The sequence below is a fragment of the Callospermophilus lateralis genome, chromosome 13, assembly GCF_048772815.1.
Source record: "Callospermophilus lateralis isolate mCalLat2 chromosome 13, mCalLat2.hap1, whole genome shotgun sequence".
In the NCBI taxonomy this organism is placed as follows: domain Eukaryota; kingdom Metazoa; phylum Chordata; class Mammalia; order Rodentia; family Sciuridae; genus Callospermophilus; species Callospermophilus lateralis.
The window spans coordinates 89,520,632-89,538,453 of record NC_135317.1 but is presented as its reverse complement, the minus strand read 5'-3'; the positions used below and the strand labels follow the sequence as shown (position 1 = coordinate 89,538,453).

General features: G+C 31.7%; 1 protein-coding gene across 2 annotated transcripts in view; it reads right to left on the bottom strand.

Annotated features, from left to right (window-relative positions):
- Positions 1-17,822, bottom strand: part of Brinp3 (BMP/retinoic acid inducible neural specific 3) — a 348,321-nt gene that overhangs the window by 177,107 nt on the left and 153,392 nt on the right. The window contains exon 2 of one of the 2 annotated variants that reach the window (XM_076832173.1): positions 11,259-11,449. The exons of the other annotated variant lie outside the window; for it this stretch is intronic. Within the exon in view, the coding sequence (XP_076688288.1) occupies positions 11,259-11,449 (191 nt within the window). The remainder of the gene's footprint in view (positions 1-11,258; positions 11,450-17,822) is intronic. 2 annotated transcript variants of the gene reach the window in all.

The window sequence follows — 17,822 nt, the reverse complement described above, 5'->3', positions numbered from 1 at the left end:
TAGAAGAGATTCTTTCATTGGATTATGAGTCCTGGAAGACAGAAAAATGTAAAATTAGTTATTATAGTTTAGACGTAATTGTTCCAATTTTTATCATCAAATGGATTTTGGTTCTCATGCTTGCTTCAATTTAGTGATTGAACGATCTTGAATGATACTACTTAAGAGTCAGTTTCCTCTTATGTAACTTAAGCATAGTAATTCTCTCCTCAAGAGCAGCTTGTGTGGAACAGATATTTGTAAAGAGTCCAGATTCCGATTCAAACACAGTACGAATTCGAAAGTTGTCAGCTTGCTATCATTCTGTTTTATTCACCACAATTCTTTAGAATCATATAAAGCAACTCTTTGCAAACCTAGACATTTCTAGTAATTTTATCTCTTTTGTCTTCTTTGTGATGAATGGAAGCCTGCCTTTCCACTTATTTTACAAATTCAATGATCTGTAGCCATATCAAGAGTAAAGCTCTCCCAGTACAGTTCTCTGAACTTTTTCATGACTCCAGGTGAGTCATACTTCACTCCAGTGGAAGAAAGCAGCAAACCCTTATTTTAAATGTCAGTAAAAATTGACTTGATTTAAGATTTTTTTTTCAAATATTAGTCTGTTCTATGACAAAATTGTCAAGTGATATGTAGGAAGAGCCAGTGATCACTGTTTCAGAAATGACCTCACTGTAACAATATGAAAGAAAAATAAGTATGCGTTTAAGCAAAGATGAGCATAGGGAAATGGTGATCTAAAATCATCATCATGTAAAACACGATGCATGTGCTCTTAACATCCTGTCTCCAAAACAGAGGGAATATCCTTCTCTCAATTAACTGGGAAAATTAAGCAGTATAGCTCTATAGAACCTAGCAGGACACAGGTGTACAATAAATGTTGATTTCATCTTTTTTCCTACTTTTATTGGGACCTCTCAGTTAACAAGGAGGTTTTAATTTTTCATAAGCAAGAACTTCAGATTACAGTTTCATTTCAGGAATCTAGACTTCATCAAAATTGTTTCTTAGTAGATTTTATAATCAAGCTACATGGGATTATTAAAGAGAGTAGTGAATTATCATTTCCAGTAGCCTCATAAGGAGAATCCATTCCAAAATTGCTCATGATTCTTCTCCGTAGTGGAACATTAATCCATGTATGGAAAAGCTTCCCTTGCGCCCTGCAGTGAAGCATATGAGGCAGCTTAAAGCTTCAGCTTAAATTACTGCAATTGTTCTTTTATGAATGCCCTGTTTTAAGCCCTTACTTATAACAGACAAGACAACTGGCTGATGTAAGCTGGCTAGCTTGTGCTAAAGTACAAGCATAGGAAATCATGGATTATTAAATATGTAAGATTTCTTTGCAAATCCTCTCAATCTACATGGAGAATAGGTTTGGTTTTTTTCTCTAAGAGATCTGTTTTTTGTTTGTGGGTTTTTGTTTGTTTGTTTGTTTGTTTGTTTTTGGAGGTTCTGGGGATTGAACCCAGGGCTTGTGCATGCAAGGCAAGCACTCTACAAACTAAGCTATATCCCCAGCTCCACCCACTCCCCTCCCTTTTAAAAATTATACACAACTACTGTGCTTTTGTGATATTTATGAGACATCTGAGTATATTCTCAGCTTTTACTGTAAATTTCTCAAAAGTATTCAATTATAAAATTTCATTAGAATTCTATGTAAATGGCATGCAACACTCAAATTTAACATTTCAATCAACTAAAAAATTGTTTTCAAGGTAATTAAAAAAAACAGCTGTAGATCATAAGTATGACATGGGTTCCAAAGGATATTCACACATTTTATAAAAATGAAATGTGATTTTGAAAACAATTCAATATTCTGAGTCTGTTAAAATGTGAAAAGGATTAATGATTATGGATATAAAAAGCTGTGATTTTTCTATACAGAAATCATGCAGCTGTGTCTTATCCAAGTAAAACTGTGAGGTTTGTGGACATAAAAACACGTATTTGAGGATACTTTATAGAGAATGAGGATCACAGGACTCTAAAACAAATGGAATCAGAGATTTACTGTTATGTCCTTATTAGCTTATTGGACTAGATACTTCTGTTATGCTGTGACTCTTACTAAAATGTCTTTTTTTCCCCCCTGTCCTGGGGACATCATCTGTTTGAGTCTATGAGAATCATAATCTGCAGAACTTATATATATTTTTAAGGATATGAATAACATTCTAAAAACAGTTTAAAAATGATGGACAATAGAATGATTACATAAGTCTAGGGTTAAATCTATAAGAATGATGTGGTAGCCTGTATTATTCTTTGTAATTATTCACTGCTCCATCATGGATACAGACAAACACACATGGATTCATGTCCATAGAGGAGAACTATGATAGTTCATGAATGTGTTTCCTTCGTTCTGGTTTTAGAAGGGAAAATGCGTTGTTCAATGGAATACAAAAGTGTACCAGATGTACATCTCCATCTAGTATAAGTTTTGACAGGCATCACAGTTGCATTTCTCTTGAGTTTTTCCTCTGCCAGGAGGATTGCATGTTCCAAAGGGGCATCTCCTTCCATTTGATTTCCAGAATGAGAACTCATTCAGAGTAGAAACACAGGGTACTTACAACCCCTGATATATAACATTATAGCAATTACTATTGCTATGATACACTGAGGGATCTTTTTTATTCTCCTATAACAAAGCTAACTCTTATGGGTTGGCTGTATTTTATTTTATTTATTTTATGATTGCTACTGCCTTTGTGTTTGTATTCATCTATCACATATACATTTCACCCAGAAAAAAAAAAGTGTGCATTTATGGTAGATATGACTTTGTCATTTAACTTTTTCACACTTGAAAATCTTATTGTGATGCCTGTTTTGCTTTAGTGTGAGTTTTACTAATTGTCAAAACTGCTATTTGAGATAATATCTTTCTCACACGAATAAACCTTACAAATATGTCTTAAATGTAATTGTAGGTCTTACATTTGATAAAACATTTTACCTCAAAATGTTGTCCCAGTTTGGACAATGAGAGACTACATTATTCCTTGTGTTAAAGTCCATGAAATTTGGGGTATTATCTTTTTGACATCATATTCATTTTCTTTTTTTACTTTGTCACTCCCAACTCATCATCATCCTTCCACATGTTAAAGGTATCAATTCTGGTATCATTCTACTAATAGAGTGTTGTAGAGGAAAATATTATATTTTAGAAGCAAATAGACTTATAGAACAAGCAGTCTTAGAAAAAATAGGTTTTTGGAATGATTCAGAACCAAATATATAAAGATAGCTAAAATAGAATAGACACGTTGGCTTAACACCAATTGCCATCTGCAAGGTAATATGGGAAGAAACAGCTAAATTTATACTAAAAAATGTTTTGCAAAGCATCCTGAGAGAAAACAATGGACCTATAATTACTAGCAGTTACCACCAAGAGAAGACTGATTTTTTTTTTCTGAATAAATTTGCCCAGAAGCCTATAACACTACAGATAGTGTAATTCTGTGGAGGAAATAAAAGCATTAGAACTAGATCTAAGATTAGGTGTCAATGAATCTACCCTGAGTAAAATATTAAAATTTCTTTAATTTTGAAGCTGTTTACAAACAATGTTAAGTGGATTTTTAAAAATATTTTGGCATGTATAGTTACAAAGTTCTGCTACTATTTTGGAGAGATTAATTTTCAGAAGTGAGATTTCTGGAACAGTAGAGTATACTTGAAATTTATATAGATCGTACAAAGTGCTGTTCAAACTTAATGTGCATATAAATCACCTATCCATTTTCTTGAAATTTTGATTCAGATTCATTAATCTGTGACAAAATCTGAGATGCTACCTTTCTAACAAGTTTCAAGATGATATTGGTGGTGTAAGCCCATGGACCACACTCAAGTACTGAGGCTCTAAACCACAATAAAATTTATTACCAATTTAAACATTTGTCTTTGTCAGTGACCTGAGTTGTTCTCTAAGGGAGATTTTGGGCATTTGAACTGTCATAGATAACTCAGTGCATATATGTCAAAGTGTGGATACATGATTTATCTGCCTCATCAATGTGCTATATAAAAGAAATAGAAAAAAAATACAATCACATGTCTGATACTCTGCAACTTAACTTTCTCTAGTTTGCTGGAAACACTATAACAAAGATCAGCTAAACTAGCAAATTTTATCTTAGTTTTTCTCTCTTTCATTATTATTGACACAAAAGGTTTTAAATCATTTTAGTAAATAATGATCATGTAATCTACTACAAGTAATTAACAACAGTGCTTTAACTTCAGATCTTTCAATTTCTTTACCAGAGAAAGAAAGAGAGGGAGATAGGGAGGAAGGAAGGGAGAAAGGGAAGGAGATGGAGAGAGAGAGAGAGAGAGAGAGAGAGAGAGAGAGAGAGAGAGAGAGAGAACACAGGTGCTTGCAGAAGAGAAGGAGAGAACTGATAAAATAAATACGAGTATGCATTTTGTTTTAAATATAAGTATAGTAGTCATTTTCCCCTTCATTGCCATTTATCTCATGATTCTCTAGGATAGCAAACTTCAGAAAATATTTATTTTCCTTTCTTTAAAGTTTTTTCTTAACCCATTAATTCCCAAGTTTTCATTTCTATGATTATGCCAATGAAATTGACACAGGTATATGAAAATGGGTTGAATACAGTAATCTAGAGCTTATATATCTTTTACATATGTGTGTGTGTATATATAAACCATGACAGTATGGGTGTGTGTGTGTGTGTGTGTGTGTGTGTATGTGTATAGACTCCATGACAGTATATGTATGTCATAATTTATGTATTAGGTCTTCCCCAAAAGCTCATGTGTGAGACAGTGCAAGAAAATTAGGAGATGGGATGATCAGGTTATGAGAGCCTTAACCTAATTAGTGCATTAGTCCCCTGATGAGATTAGCAGGGTGGTACCTGTAGGTCAGTAGGCTGTGGCTAGAGAAGGTAGGTCAATGAGGAGCATACATTTTGAGTATATATTTTATGAACTGAACTTAGTCTCTTTCTGCTTCTTGGTGCCATGCCCTGAACTATATTCCTGCTACACCCTTGAACCATAATGTTTTGCTTCACTTCTGGCCCAGAGCAATGGAGTCAGCTATCTATAGACTGAGACCTGAAACAGTGTGGCCCAAAATAATCTTCTTTCTCTAACTGTTCTTGTTAGGTCTTTTGGTTTTCACAGCAAAAAAGCTGACCAAAAGATATGTGTACATACACATATATTTTAAAATGCTCTAATCACACATCTATTAATTTTTTCAAAAGAATAGACGTCTATACATAATAATAAATTCAAAGATACTGTAAGTGGTATACTTGTTGCTCAATTTAATTTTTTTTGTAAGGGTACCCAGGATTGAACTCAGGGGTACTCGACCACTGAGGCACATACCCACCCTATTTTGTGTTTTATTTAGAAACAGGGTCTCACTGAGTTGCTTAACACCTCACTTTTGCTGAGGCTGGCTTTGAACTAGCCATCCTCCCTCCTCAGCCTCCGTAGCTGCAGAGATTACAGTAGTGAGCCACCATGCCCAGCCTCAATTTAAGTTTTATAGGTGTTCCACACCCAAGATGATAAGACAAAAAAGAGTTAAAATGAAATATGTATTCCAAAAGAATAAACAATTATCTACATTTTCAAGTGATTATTCATATTTAAGACATGAATTTACATATATTTAGTGATTTACTCAATTACTTAAACTAAAGTAAATTTGTACTTCTTAAGAAGAGAAAAAGTGAAAATGAGAATGACAGCTGTTAATTGATTTTGAAAAAGGTGGTATATGGCAGAGAATTAAAACAATCTGTGAAAACACTGTATAGAACGTAATTCATGTAGAGAAAAGTGAGAATTGACTATTTGTAAAATTAAATGAGAATATTTGAAATTCTTTTAGGGATGTAACAATATTGAGAAATATAATTGATAGTCTCTCCATTTGTGTCTTATTGTTTAACTTCTGAGTTTCATTCTTTCTTTGCATGAGATACGCAGAGGAAAACTATTTTGTAATATTATCAAGCTATGTGGAATATTTTCAAGCTACAATGACCCTACACATTATGTGGTGATTATTTCAAATAGTAGTAGTGGTGGTAGTAGTAGAAGTCATTATTTTAAATACTTATTCTAGTAAGTTAGTATTATTCTGGATATCAATCATGCATGTTTACATTCTAGCAATGTACAAAATATTTTCTATATTTAAATAAATTTGAATATCTGAAAAAATGCTTAAATTTATTAATATGGTAACCAAAATATACATTGTCATAAGAAACACATTCAGGAAAAAAAATTCATATGGACTCTCACAGGAAAACAAGTCAACTAAGTTAAATATTTAATTTGGCTCTTAAAATCTGTGCCTTCAAAAACAGTGGTGAATTTGGATTTACTCTAGGGTAAGACAAAATTTATTATTTAAAGTTGTTTTAAACTAACAAATTTAAAATTTATCTGTTTGGTACTAGAATTAATTTTGACCCAATTTTGAAAGATATTATTAGAAAAAAAGTGTTATGTCTAATACTCTAAATGGGAAGGTATTTTACCCAAATGGTCCTCATGGTCACTATTTTTCTGACTCTGCCCCAAAAGTTGTGTACATTATCAAAGAGACTCAGTGTAGGAATGCGGCTTGATGAGAGGAACCTTCCCCTTGCTTTTCTTGTGCTAGACAGGATGACCTGGTCAGGAGAGAACCTGTACTTCAGCCTTCTCCTCACTACCTTAGAATTGAGGGAGGCAAGAATGCCAGAGGCACCCACAGGTTTTCAGCGCTAGTGTGACTAGGTGGGAACTGGATAAATAAGTCTGTATAGTTCCAGAGGTAAGGTTCAGGCACACTTAAAACTACTTTGTAAATATTTTGATAAAAACTTTAGCGAAAATTTTAGTCTCCATCTTTTATAGTTCTCTATCTTTAAGCTGATCCAGAATTTGGATCCAGCACTTTAAGTGAACACTTCCTCATGCTCCAAAGACCAACAATTTTATAGGCATCTTTTTTTTTTTCCTATTCATTCATTGTTTTTTGTATTTCTGTCTTCAGCACACAGATACACTTCTATTTCAATATTTGTTGCATATTGAATTATAATGAAATATATTACAAAAACAGTCATGAAATATACTTCATAGCTAGAAATCAATATGTCCCAGGAGTGTGATCTTTTTCAAGATTGATTCTTTAAATTGTGGAGCTTATTTTAGACATTTAAACAGTGATAGAGTTTGGATATCATTATCCAAAATAGCAGCAAGAAGAATTACTATATTGATAAATAGTCTAGAAGCTATAAAATGCAATAAATGGGGAAATGATTTATATTGAAGAAGGTTTTTTATTATACATATTTTCCTTATAGGAAGATAATTCAATCACCAGCTTTATCTATCATAAAATATCCTATTAAAGGTTTCAAATGTGCTATCCAGAGTTTTATGTCTATGTCAATAATATTATGCACTAAATAACTCTTTGGGAAAAAGTCATTTTTCATTTATTTCCTTTGCACTTCTTTTACTGATAGTATTTTACACTCAACTTATTGTGAAAAAATATTTAAACATAGGTAAAGACTTAGGTACTCAGAAAGCATATAGTTAAAAACTAACAAGTCAAGTTTTTTTTTGCTTAAAATGTTTGCTTGTTTTTATGACACATTATTATATGCTAGCATTATTAATATTATTATTTACAAAATATATACTAGTATTATTATGCTTTGGTCTTAGTCATTTAGGAGGACAGCCAGAGAGAGGAAATAAGGGAAAGTGTAAAAGAAAGAATTATCTCAAATTAAAACCCACAAAACTTATGTTTAATAAAAAAGTGAAGTAATTCAAATTCATATTCAACCAGATAAAGCATAGGAATGACAGACTCACAACAACAAAACAGATTTGGTGCAATTACAACAGCAATAATTTCAAAAATTATCTGAAAACAGTAATTTATAGGTAGTTTATATCCTTAAACCATTTAATGATTTCATTCATTATGCTAAATTATTATCATTACCCAATAGAGATTCATGAAGAAAAATACAAGTAACATTTGAAGAAAAAAATAATTTAAATAGAAAATAAAATGAACACTAAATCCAAGAAATATACAAAAAATTAGAAGTGATTGAGGGTGTTCATTTGAAACCAATCCCTTTAAAGATATGCTTGAACAAGACTTTTAAATAACTCAAGCAAAACAATTTTGAGAATGTATATTGTCATCATTGATTACTGCAGTTTTGAAGTGTATTTTGAAGTATAGGTAGTGTGATCCTGTTTTGTCCTTTTTGCTCAAGATGATCGCCATTCAGCCTGTGACAAGGATTGCACTGAATCAACAGATCACTTTGGGTAGTAGAGTGATTTTATCAATACTGATTCTTCTAATTGGTGAACACAGGATGTCTTTCCATTTTTTTTTTTTTGGTGTCATTTTCAGTTTTCTCATGAATGTTTTATAGAACTCATTACAGACAGTCTCATCTTTTTGGATATAAATATGATAGGGTTTTATTTTGTTGCTTTTTGTTTGTTTATTGTAGCTACTGAAGTGGGACTGCTCTCTTGATTTCTTATTCAGATAAACTGCTGTTGGTGCATAGCTACATTACATTATGTTTCTATGTTGAATTTGTATCCTGAAACTTTGCTGTATTTTTTACTATTTTGGACATTTTTAGTGGCATCTGAGATTTTCTATATTTAAAATGATGTCATGTGCAAGCTTTTTGCCATCATTGGAACAGTCAAAGTGAAAAAGTGACTTAATCCCATAAGGTCTTGAAACATATTTTAAAAATTACAAAACAAAAACTAACATTAAAGCCAAAGCGTGGCATTCACAATACCAAAATAACAGAATAAGTAAAATAAATAAAAAATAAACAAAATTTTGTTACTCAGGAACAGAATTGTACCTTTTGTACCTTTTGCTCTTTCTCTCCTATTTTTGCTTTCTCTCTTTTTCTTTCAGAAAATGAATTTTAGGTTAAAAATTCTTTTAGGTGCTTTTCCATACAACAGTATTGCAGTAATAATAAAAATAATGAAGACTAATATTATTTCAAAATCTCTCAACGCTTTATAATTCCACAATTATTGAAAGTATTTATACATTTTTGTCTACCTACATTACTTTCATAACAAAAATGTAAATGCATTGTGTTTCAAGTATGCCAAACACAGTGTTCAAGATATTTCCATATATTTACACTCTTTTTTTCATATTTTTATCACATAGGTGCTACTTTCTAGCTTTCTAAAATTCAGAAAAGTTAATGGGTTTAAAAGACTCAATTGGTTAAAATTGGGCTGCTTGTTGGGGGGGGTAGATAAGGATTCAACCTCAGGTTTGATCTCTTTGTTTTATTATTTAATTATAATTCATTAGTGAAATAATGGAATGGAGAAATAACAAAGGACAGAGCAGCCTTTTCTTTCTGCCCAGAACCTACCACTTCCCCCTTTAAATCCTCAAGGTTATGCCACAGTCAAATATTTTCAAAATGTGAGGAGGATCTACTCCTTCTCTAACCTGTCCTTGCTCTCTTCATCTGCCCTTGCCTGGGTTCTCATTCTCTCCAATTCTAAATATTTGTGAAACTGAACCATTTGACTTGCTGGATTTACTTCCTTCTCTCAGTATTCTTCCTGAATTGGAACTCACTTACCCTCACTAAATATTTGAAACTTTTACACTTATCTAGGAAACTGGGCAACTTTGGTCCCTTAGAAAAGCATAGTTCCACTTACTCATTGAACAAATAGTTAGAAAAACCTACTGTCTACCAAGCACCATTATAGATACTGTGTGAAGGGATGACAAATACAGACAAGGCCCCTGTTTCCACCAAAATATGCAAGAAAGAGATTATAAACCGGTACACAGGTAAAATACTTTAACATAACAATAAAAACTGAAGAAAGAAAAGTAAGATCATAAAAGAGCAGAGAATAAAGAGATTCTCTGAGAAAGTAAGACTTGGTTAGAAATATGTGAAGCCCATTGTGATAAAAAAAAAAATAGAGCATGAGGAAGAGAGAGTTGAGGGGGCTCAGATGAAACCTCGCTCTAGGTCACAAAGTAGGGCCCTCATAAATCAGAGCAAGATATTTAGGTTTCATTTACAGTGGGCAGTTCCTGGTTTTAGATAGAGCAAGGAAGATGACCACACTCAGGTTTTTAAAAGTTCTGTGTGGAGAACAAACCATAGAAATATTGTAGGAGAAAAATAGTGACTTAGTCTGTTGAGAACCAGGAAAGAGTAAGACCCAGGAAACATTCTGAGGTTATAAACGGATGACTTCATGCAGATTTGAAAGGTAGGGAAGGGAAAGAAATGACTTTAAGGAAGAGTCTTTCACAACATTGAAAAATTGCATGAATGAGCTCACCAGTCTTCTATTAAAGTTATCAAGCAACTGAAAAGGAAACAGGACTTTCTGTTTCCAGAACTTTCCTATCTAGCTTTATTCGGTGTTCTTCATTATAGGAATTACAGAAATTATTCATTTTAGGACCCATGGAATATGTAGATATTATTTCAAGTCATATACAAAATTGCACATATAGAAATATGGGATATTTTTAAATCTTAGGAAAATGTCATAATTCACTTATTACACAATACCTCCCAAATATCATTTTAGTGTATCCAAAGTGCTGAATAATATATCACTGTGATAAATCTATATTTAGCAATATTAAATTAAGACTTTCTTAATTTTTAAAAAATTTACAAATTGACAATAAGTGAAATTATTAATCTCTATTTTCACATTATGCATCATACTTCTTGGCATTTATTTCTCTTTTACTATATCATATGTCAAACACAACCAGAAATAATACAATAATGGAAAGAATCTAGATCTTTACTATTTACCTCTAGTAAACACTTCCTGCTCTCTAGAAGCAATGACTCCTACCACTGACATTTTTTTAAACAAAATTTGCCATAACATTTGTATCACAGAATATAGTCACTATGCCTGTATTTAATGTATATTAGGTTTTAAATAGCTTTTTGGCATAGAGTAAGTAATATTCATCTATGTTGTGAATATGAATACTGTAATGGCATTAAAAACACTCAATGTGAGGGATAAATGAATGGATTTGTTATACAATTACTCAAACTGCAGCTATCTGGATTAATCCGCACTTTTAAGTGATTATACAGTTTTATGAACAAGCACACACAGGCACAAATATTTTCAAAGAATCGTACCTCCCAGAGTAGCAGATAGCAAGAAATGAGTTCCATATTTCTTGATAAGGTTTTCTGTGATTTGCTGAAGGGTAGGTCGCCGTCCCAAAAGTCTTATGTTGCGGAAGAATTCAGGGGCAAGAGGCAGAGGGGAGCCAAGGAAATTTCTTCTTTCAACTGCAAGATTATTTACTTTCCAGCGGCCAAACTCCCTGAAAAGCAAATTTATTTTTATTCATAAATGCATAATCTAGCTGAATGCTCTCATTTGAAAAGTTCACGTGGTAGTTTTGCTAAGGTCACTCGATTACAATGACTTTAGCTTGTAATGATATGTCACAGTCTCTGAGTAGGAGAAACAATATTTATAATTTATATAACTGGAATGAATGCTCAAACCCAAGTATGGTAGGAAAAACAAACCATTTAAAGTGAACAGCTTCCACAAACATACTTTTCCCAAATAGAAATGTAGCCATAAAAATGATTTTATTATGCATAGAATATAAATATGAATTTTACCGCCCCCCAAAGAAAAAGCATGAAAAAGAAAAGCAAAAATTAAGGTAATAATGTTCTATGAAAAACAAACAAAAAACAAACTTATACTCATCATCCCAATGATTTTTTCTCCATTCACTTTATTATTAAGTCATGGTCATGAACTGCACAGAGAGATCATGCTAAACAAAATGCTGTACATTTGCCTTTTTTACACAAAAAATATTTTGAGGTCTTCTAATTATAATTTATTCATTCATACTTTAGCATAATCATTTAAATTTTGGGGTCTGAAGCTTTCTTTTTTAAATTAAATTGATTTTATCTGATCCATAAAAACAAAAAATTTGTATACTTATGGAGAACTATGGGACATTCAGATTCATGTGTACATTGTGTGATATTTAAACAGATTAAATAATTCATAACTATTTTCTCATAAAAATGTACCTCACCTAATTTGATTTGGGTGCATTTTCATCTGCCGATGCACACACCTTAAATATGAAGGGCCTCTGACTGTGGACAACCTTTCAGGGAACTTTCTGTAGTTATCAGGTGCTTTTGACTACCTCAATCTGCTAAACTCTGCTACATTTATAGTTTCAACTTCTATCATTTCACATACATAAAAAACTTTTCCACACCATATGATCAATTTATTTTCTCTGTCATGCAGCAACCAAAAGGAAAGAGCCAACTCTGGAGACATTGCCCACTTAACAAAATAACTAAGTTGTAAATAAATAAATCCCCCGTAATGTTAATAATTATAGAAAAATGTTAATTTCCAGATCTTTATTGGAAATTTTCCCAGTTTCCCCCCATATTTTCCTATAAGGAATCAAGTAAAACATGACAGTTTCTACATTGTATATTCAACATGTTCAGTTTGTATAGAGGAAATAAATGTTGAATTGAGATGTAAGAGGTTTCTCATTTCTATTTAATGTATTTCTTTTATAAGATAGTGATACAGAATCACTGTTATAACCTTTTTTTGGTGGAAATTCTGATGAGAGGTATTGAAATAATCATGAGAAGTGGTGACAAGAACACATTAAGAAAAAAAAAATCTCTGGGAAGCTAGGTACCACAACACAGACAGAAGATATTAGATATAAATATTCAGTGTCTCTTTTTCTGAACACAAGACAAGCTTACATTACTAGCACACTTTAAATTCACTGTGGTCATTTGGTTTACATTGACCAATGACATTTGAGCATGTAAGATAAATCTTGTCATTCAGTCTGGGATGATGATCAACAAGTATGGTGAGAATCCCAATCCCCTAAATATATCCTTACGGTTTACCAGGATTCACAAATGCAGGACAAAATATAATTATAGAAAATCACCAAGATCATGTGGCTATTGTTTGCTTGGCTTGCTTCTTTTCTAGCAATATAATATAGTACCTCATGACTGATGTATTTTGACTTTGGGGAAACTTAGGAAAGAAATAAGAGCTAATGTTTCCTACATAAAATTGGAACCTTATTGGTACAGATTTTTTTTTCCCCTGTCATGAAGACGAGATTCACCTCAGTTGCAACTAGACCTTGAATTCATTTTAAATTTTGGAAAAACAAAGCAGTAGACTGCTGAATTGAAAACATGCTGTTGGGTTTGATTATCGTAATGAGAACATTTTACCTAAAGGCTTCTCAGGATTCAATCCAGATGTTTTATGTTTATATTAAATAAGAGCATTGTTGTATCTACCTAAATTTTACTTTCTACTTGGAGCCTTCCAGAAAATAAATATCTTCCTATCATAACCTTTGGAAGTCTTTAAATGAAATAGTCACAGTCATTAGAGTCTAATGTAACTCAGCTCCTCTAGGGGCACCACTATTTTGTAGAGCACACAAATGGGCTCTTGCCAGTTCAGCCAGCACATTACGTTAAAAATGGCTTTTTTGGCTCTAAGGAGCCTCTATTAGTTTATTAGGGCTGTACGTTTGCCTGCTAAAAATTCTGACTTGCAAGCATCTATTATATGCATCCACATAATGTTTACTTTTCTACAATGTTTATTATGATTTTATCCCTATCCATCTAATAAAAAAGGTTGGAAAACAAGAATGACATCATCAAATTTCATTCAAATAATGCTCACATAATTGCCACATTGCCATTGACCTTTCATATTAGCATTTAAATTCTATGTGAATACACAAATGTACTGAATGTATTTAAAATAAATTAATTTCCTTGATTTTTTTTAAAAAAATGCATATGTATGAATTCAGTTCCCCCCACATAATAGCCACTGTTGACGTAGGAAATTTTGTACTCGATATAATAGGAAAAACAGCCTAAAATATTAACAAAACAAGATGATGCAGTTACTGAAAAGATTTATCTCTAACTACTAAATTACTCTAAATGAAGTTGTTTGTCTAGACTCCTAAAGGCTATTTTTGTATTAGTTTTTCACATTAGTACATTTGTTGGCTTAAAATTTAATTGTGTCATTATTCATTAAATTTTGCAGACATAACAATATTAAAACTAAATATATTACCCAAACACTAATCTGAAAATAAATCCAACATGAGTATCATAAATTGACTTTCGGATTTTTAGTAGTAATAACCTTCTAATTGCTTCTGTAAAATCATACTGATCTTAAAAAATGCTTGTAAAACATAATCCATACTTCTTCCCCATAACTTGATTATGTTTAAGTGTTATATATAAAATTATTTTTTTTAACACTCTTGCTGTATAGCTTCCACATTTCACAAATGACACTATTTTCCATTTGGCTGGTAAAAGTGAAATGTCCCTAATGGCATCGATGATCATAGCACTAAAGTAGTGTTTTTAAAGCAGCTAAATACTGAGCAGTTGGCAGTGTAAACTATCTACTTTCTTTCACCCTCCTATCCCTGGATGCACCCAACTTCTTCATTTTAATTTTTAATTTAACAGTGGTAATTTTTTTAAAAGCCAGGGAAGCATTTTAGAGGAATCTGGACATTTATCAGAAGGAATTTATGAAAATTAAACACCAGAAGAAAAAAACATAATCGCAAGTATGACTGATATACAATGTTGATAAGTAGGAGTTTTGAGTTTCAAGAAGTAGCAATTAATGACTGATATATTTCCTATGAGCTGCCAAGCTCAGAGTAGACAATTAACATAACAAAACATTTGTCAGGCCCAGTAAAACAACAAGGATTCACTGTTGCTATGACCTCTTGACTATATTACTGAATCAAAGATGGGGGTGGTGTTAGAAGTTTTAAAAGGATGGCTTAATTTGTGGGGTCATAAAATGACTAAACATTATTTTATTTTATGTTACACAGTTGTTAATCATTTTGTGTAGTTTTATAGGCTAAATTTTTATTCCAACTTCAAGGGAAACAACACAGAATTCAATTATCTCAGTCATTGGCCATTAATTCCAAAGGTAATTTATTTAATAGTAACATAACAATACTACATGCTATATCTGTATATTGGTACCACATATATATCTACACTGTTGCATACATGATAATATTTCATAATATAAATAGTTATTATCCATGTATTTTCAGATGTTAGCATTTTTTTTTTGTAAAAGATAAACATACATGCTGCCAATTAATGATTCTAAGTTGAAGAAAGAGGGGAATAAATAATAATATTGTCTGCACTTTTTTCTTCTTAAATTGTGAAAGTATAGCTTAACATTTATCACAAGTATTATACTAACTTGTCACAATTATTCTTTCATCACATTTATAAAATTATATAGATTTGATAGTTGCTGATCAGTTTAGACAAACCCATAGCACAGATATAATTCAGCTAAAAATAAAATATCTACTTTGATTTTTTTCAGAAAAAGTAATAAAGAAATATGAACATTTTTTACATTTATAGCTACAGAAGCAATTATTATGCTGTTCGTAAAGGGAAAATGTTTGCATTTCATACAAGAAATGAAATATTTTACACAGGCAATATGATTTTTTCAAAGGTGAATGGATTTAGGATTCAGGTGAATTTACTTATCTTTTTCTTAACAATTCAATTCACAACTTCAATCTCTTTGCCTTTTTGTATGTTCTTAAATTCACTGATGCAAAGAAGCCTCATCTACAATTGTAAGTCTGGTAAGATGGTCTCTAGTTTCTGAAGTAAAATTTGTAAAAATTAACCAAAATGGTATGGAAGTATTGTTTACCTTTGAATAAATTATGATATATATACTTTTGCAAAGTCATAGTTTTATTCTATATGTAAATTTTTAGTATATGCACAAATATTATTTATAAAGAAGTTAATAAGAAAATTATTTTTTAATTTTTAAGTAAAAGGACTCGAAGAATCTGCAAATCACTTTTGTTTTGTCTTAGCATATACTAATAAGTTGTATGTTCATTTAAAAAAGATAAATGCCATAGAATAGATACCTACTGATAAAAATTAATGTGTTTTTGGTAATTTCTTCAAACACTTAAAAGGTATTTTCACTGAGATTTTTTTGATTGTACAGCCTCCTCCTATAATATTGCACTAAATTTTTATAAACCATGGATCATGTCAAAGTAGCTAGCCAAACAAACATCTGAGCTTCAAATCAATTATAAGGCTCATTTCAAATAGCATGAGGTAAAAAAGCTAAATCAAAGATATTTTTAGAGTAATAGAAATTTTAGAGACAATAAATATAATTGTTAATTTTCTTTTGTTTGTTTCTTTTTTTTTTTTCAATAGTGTGGATTAAACTCAGGGGCAGTCAACCACCAAGCCATATCCCATCTCAGCCCTACTTTGTATTTTATTTAGAGACAGGGTCTCCCTGAGTTGCTTAGCACCTGGCTTTTGCTGAGTCTGGCAAAAGCCATCCTCCTGCCTCAGCCTCCTGAGCTGCTGAGATTACAGGCATATGTCACTGCGCCTGACATAATGTGTTAATCTTTTTAATATATTCATAGTAAGTTTACTTTGGAAGAGCAACTAAATTAAGCAGAACATTTTTTTCTAAAATAAGTCTTAAAATATATTTTTTTTTAAAGAGAGAGAGAGAGAGAGAGAGAATTTTTTAATATTTATTTTTTAGTTTTCTGCGGACACAACATCTTTGTTTGTATGTGGTTCTGAGGATCGAACCCCGGCCGCATACATGCCAGGCAAGCGTGCTACCACTTGAGCCACATCCCCATCCCTTAAAATATCTTAAGAAAACTTCTTTAAAGTGTTATCTGATTTTTCCCCCATCATTCAGACAAATAAAAACATGTGGTTGGTCATAGGTTTTAAGATGAATAATTTATTGTAACTTTCTCTTAACTTTGTGTGTTTCCTATATACTGTGATAGGGAGACTGGATATGGTATATTTGGACAAAAATAAATTTTAAAAAATGTGTGTCCTTAATTTTACAAGGTATAAATAATCTGTTCCCCAAATTATAACCTTTCAGCTTGAATTAGGCTTGAGTTGTTAGAATACCATTTTATACATAAACAGCTTATGAAATATAAACTAGTAACATCACCTACTCTGCATATTGTTGTCACCTATGAATTACAAATCAAATCTATTACTTAGTAGGCACCTAATTTTCTCTTCTTGTACTTTTGAGATTTATATAAAATAAATTTGTTAAATATCACCTAATTTGTACAGACTTCAAAAACCCCATAATATATGGCGCTGCTTTTTTCTGTTCCACAGCCCTATCCATAACTAAATCAGGTCCTCCTCTATGTACCCACAGCATAATGTTCTTTTCTCACTGGTTACATACTGTATTTATTTATGTGATTCTTTTGTTTTATGTCTGTTTCTTCCATTATATGATAAGCTCCACATACATATGGGTTATTTATTATTTTTATGGCAATTGCATTCTTAAGACTCAGATATAGGACATACAGTATTCAATCACTACATAAATGCTGAATCAAAAACGAGCAAATGTTTTCATATGAGCTAAAATAAATAAACCCCTAAAGAGAGAGAAAGGTGATTACTGACTTTTTTGCATATATCTACCTTACATTCATAGAAAACCAAGCCCAATGGAAGAATATGTTTCTTAATTACCCTCTTTGAATATTCTAGTGACTG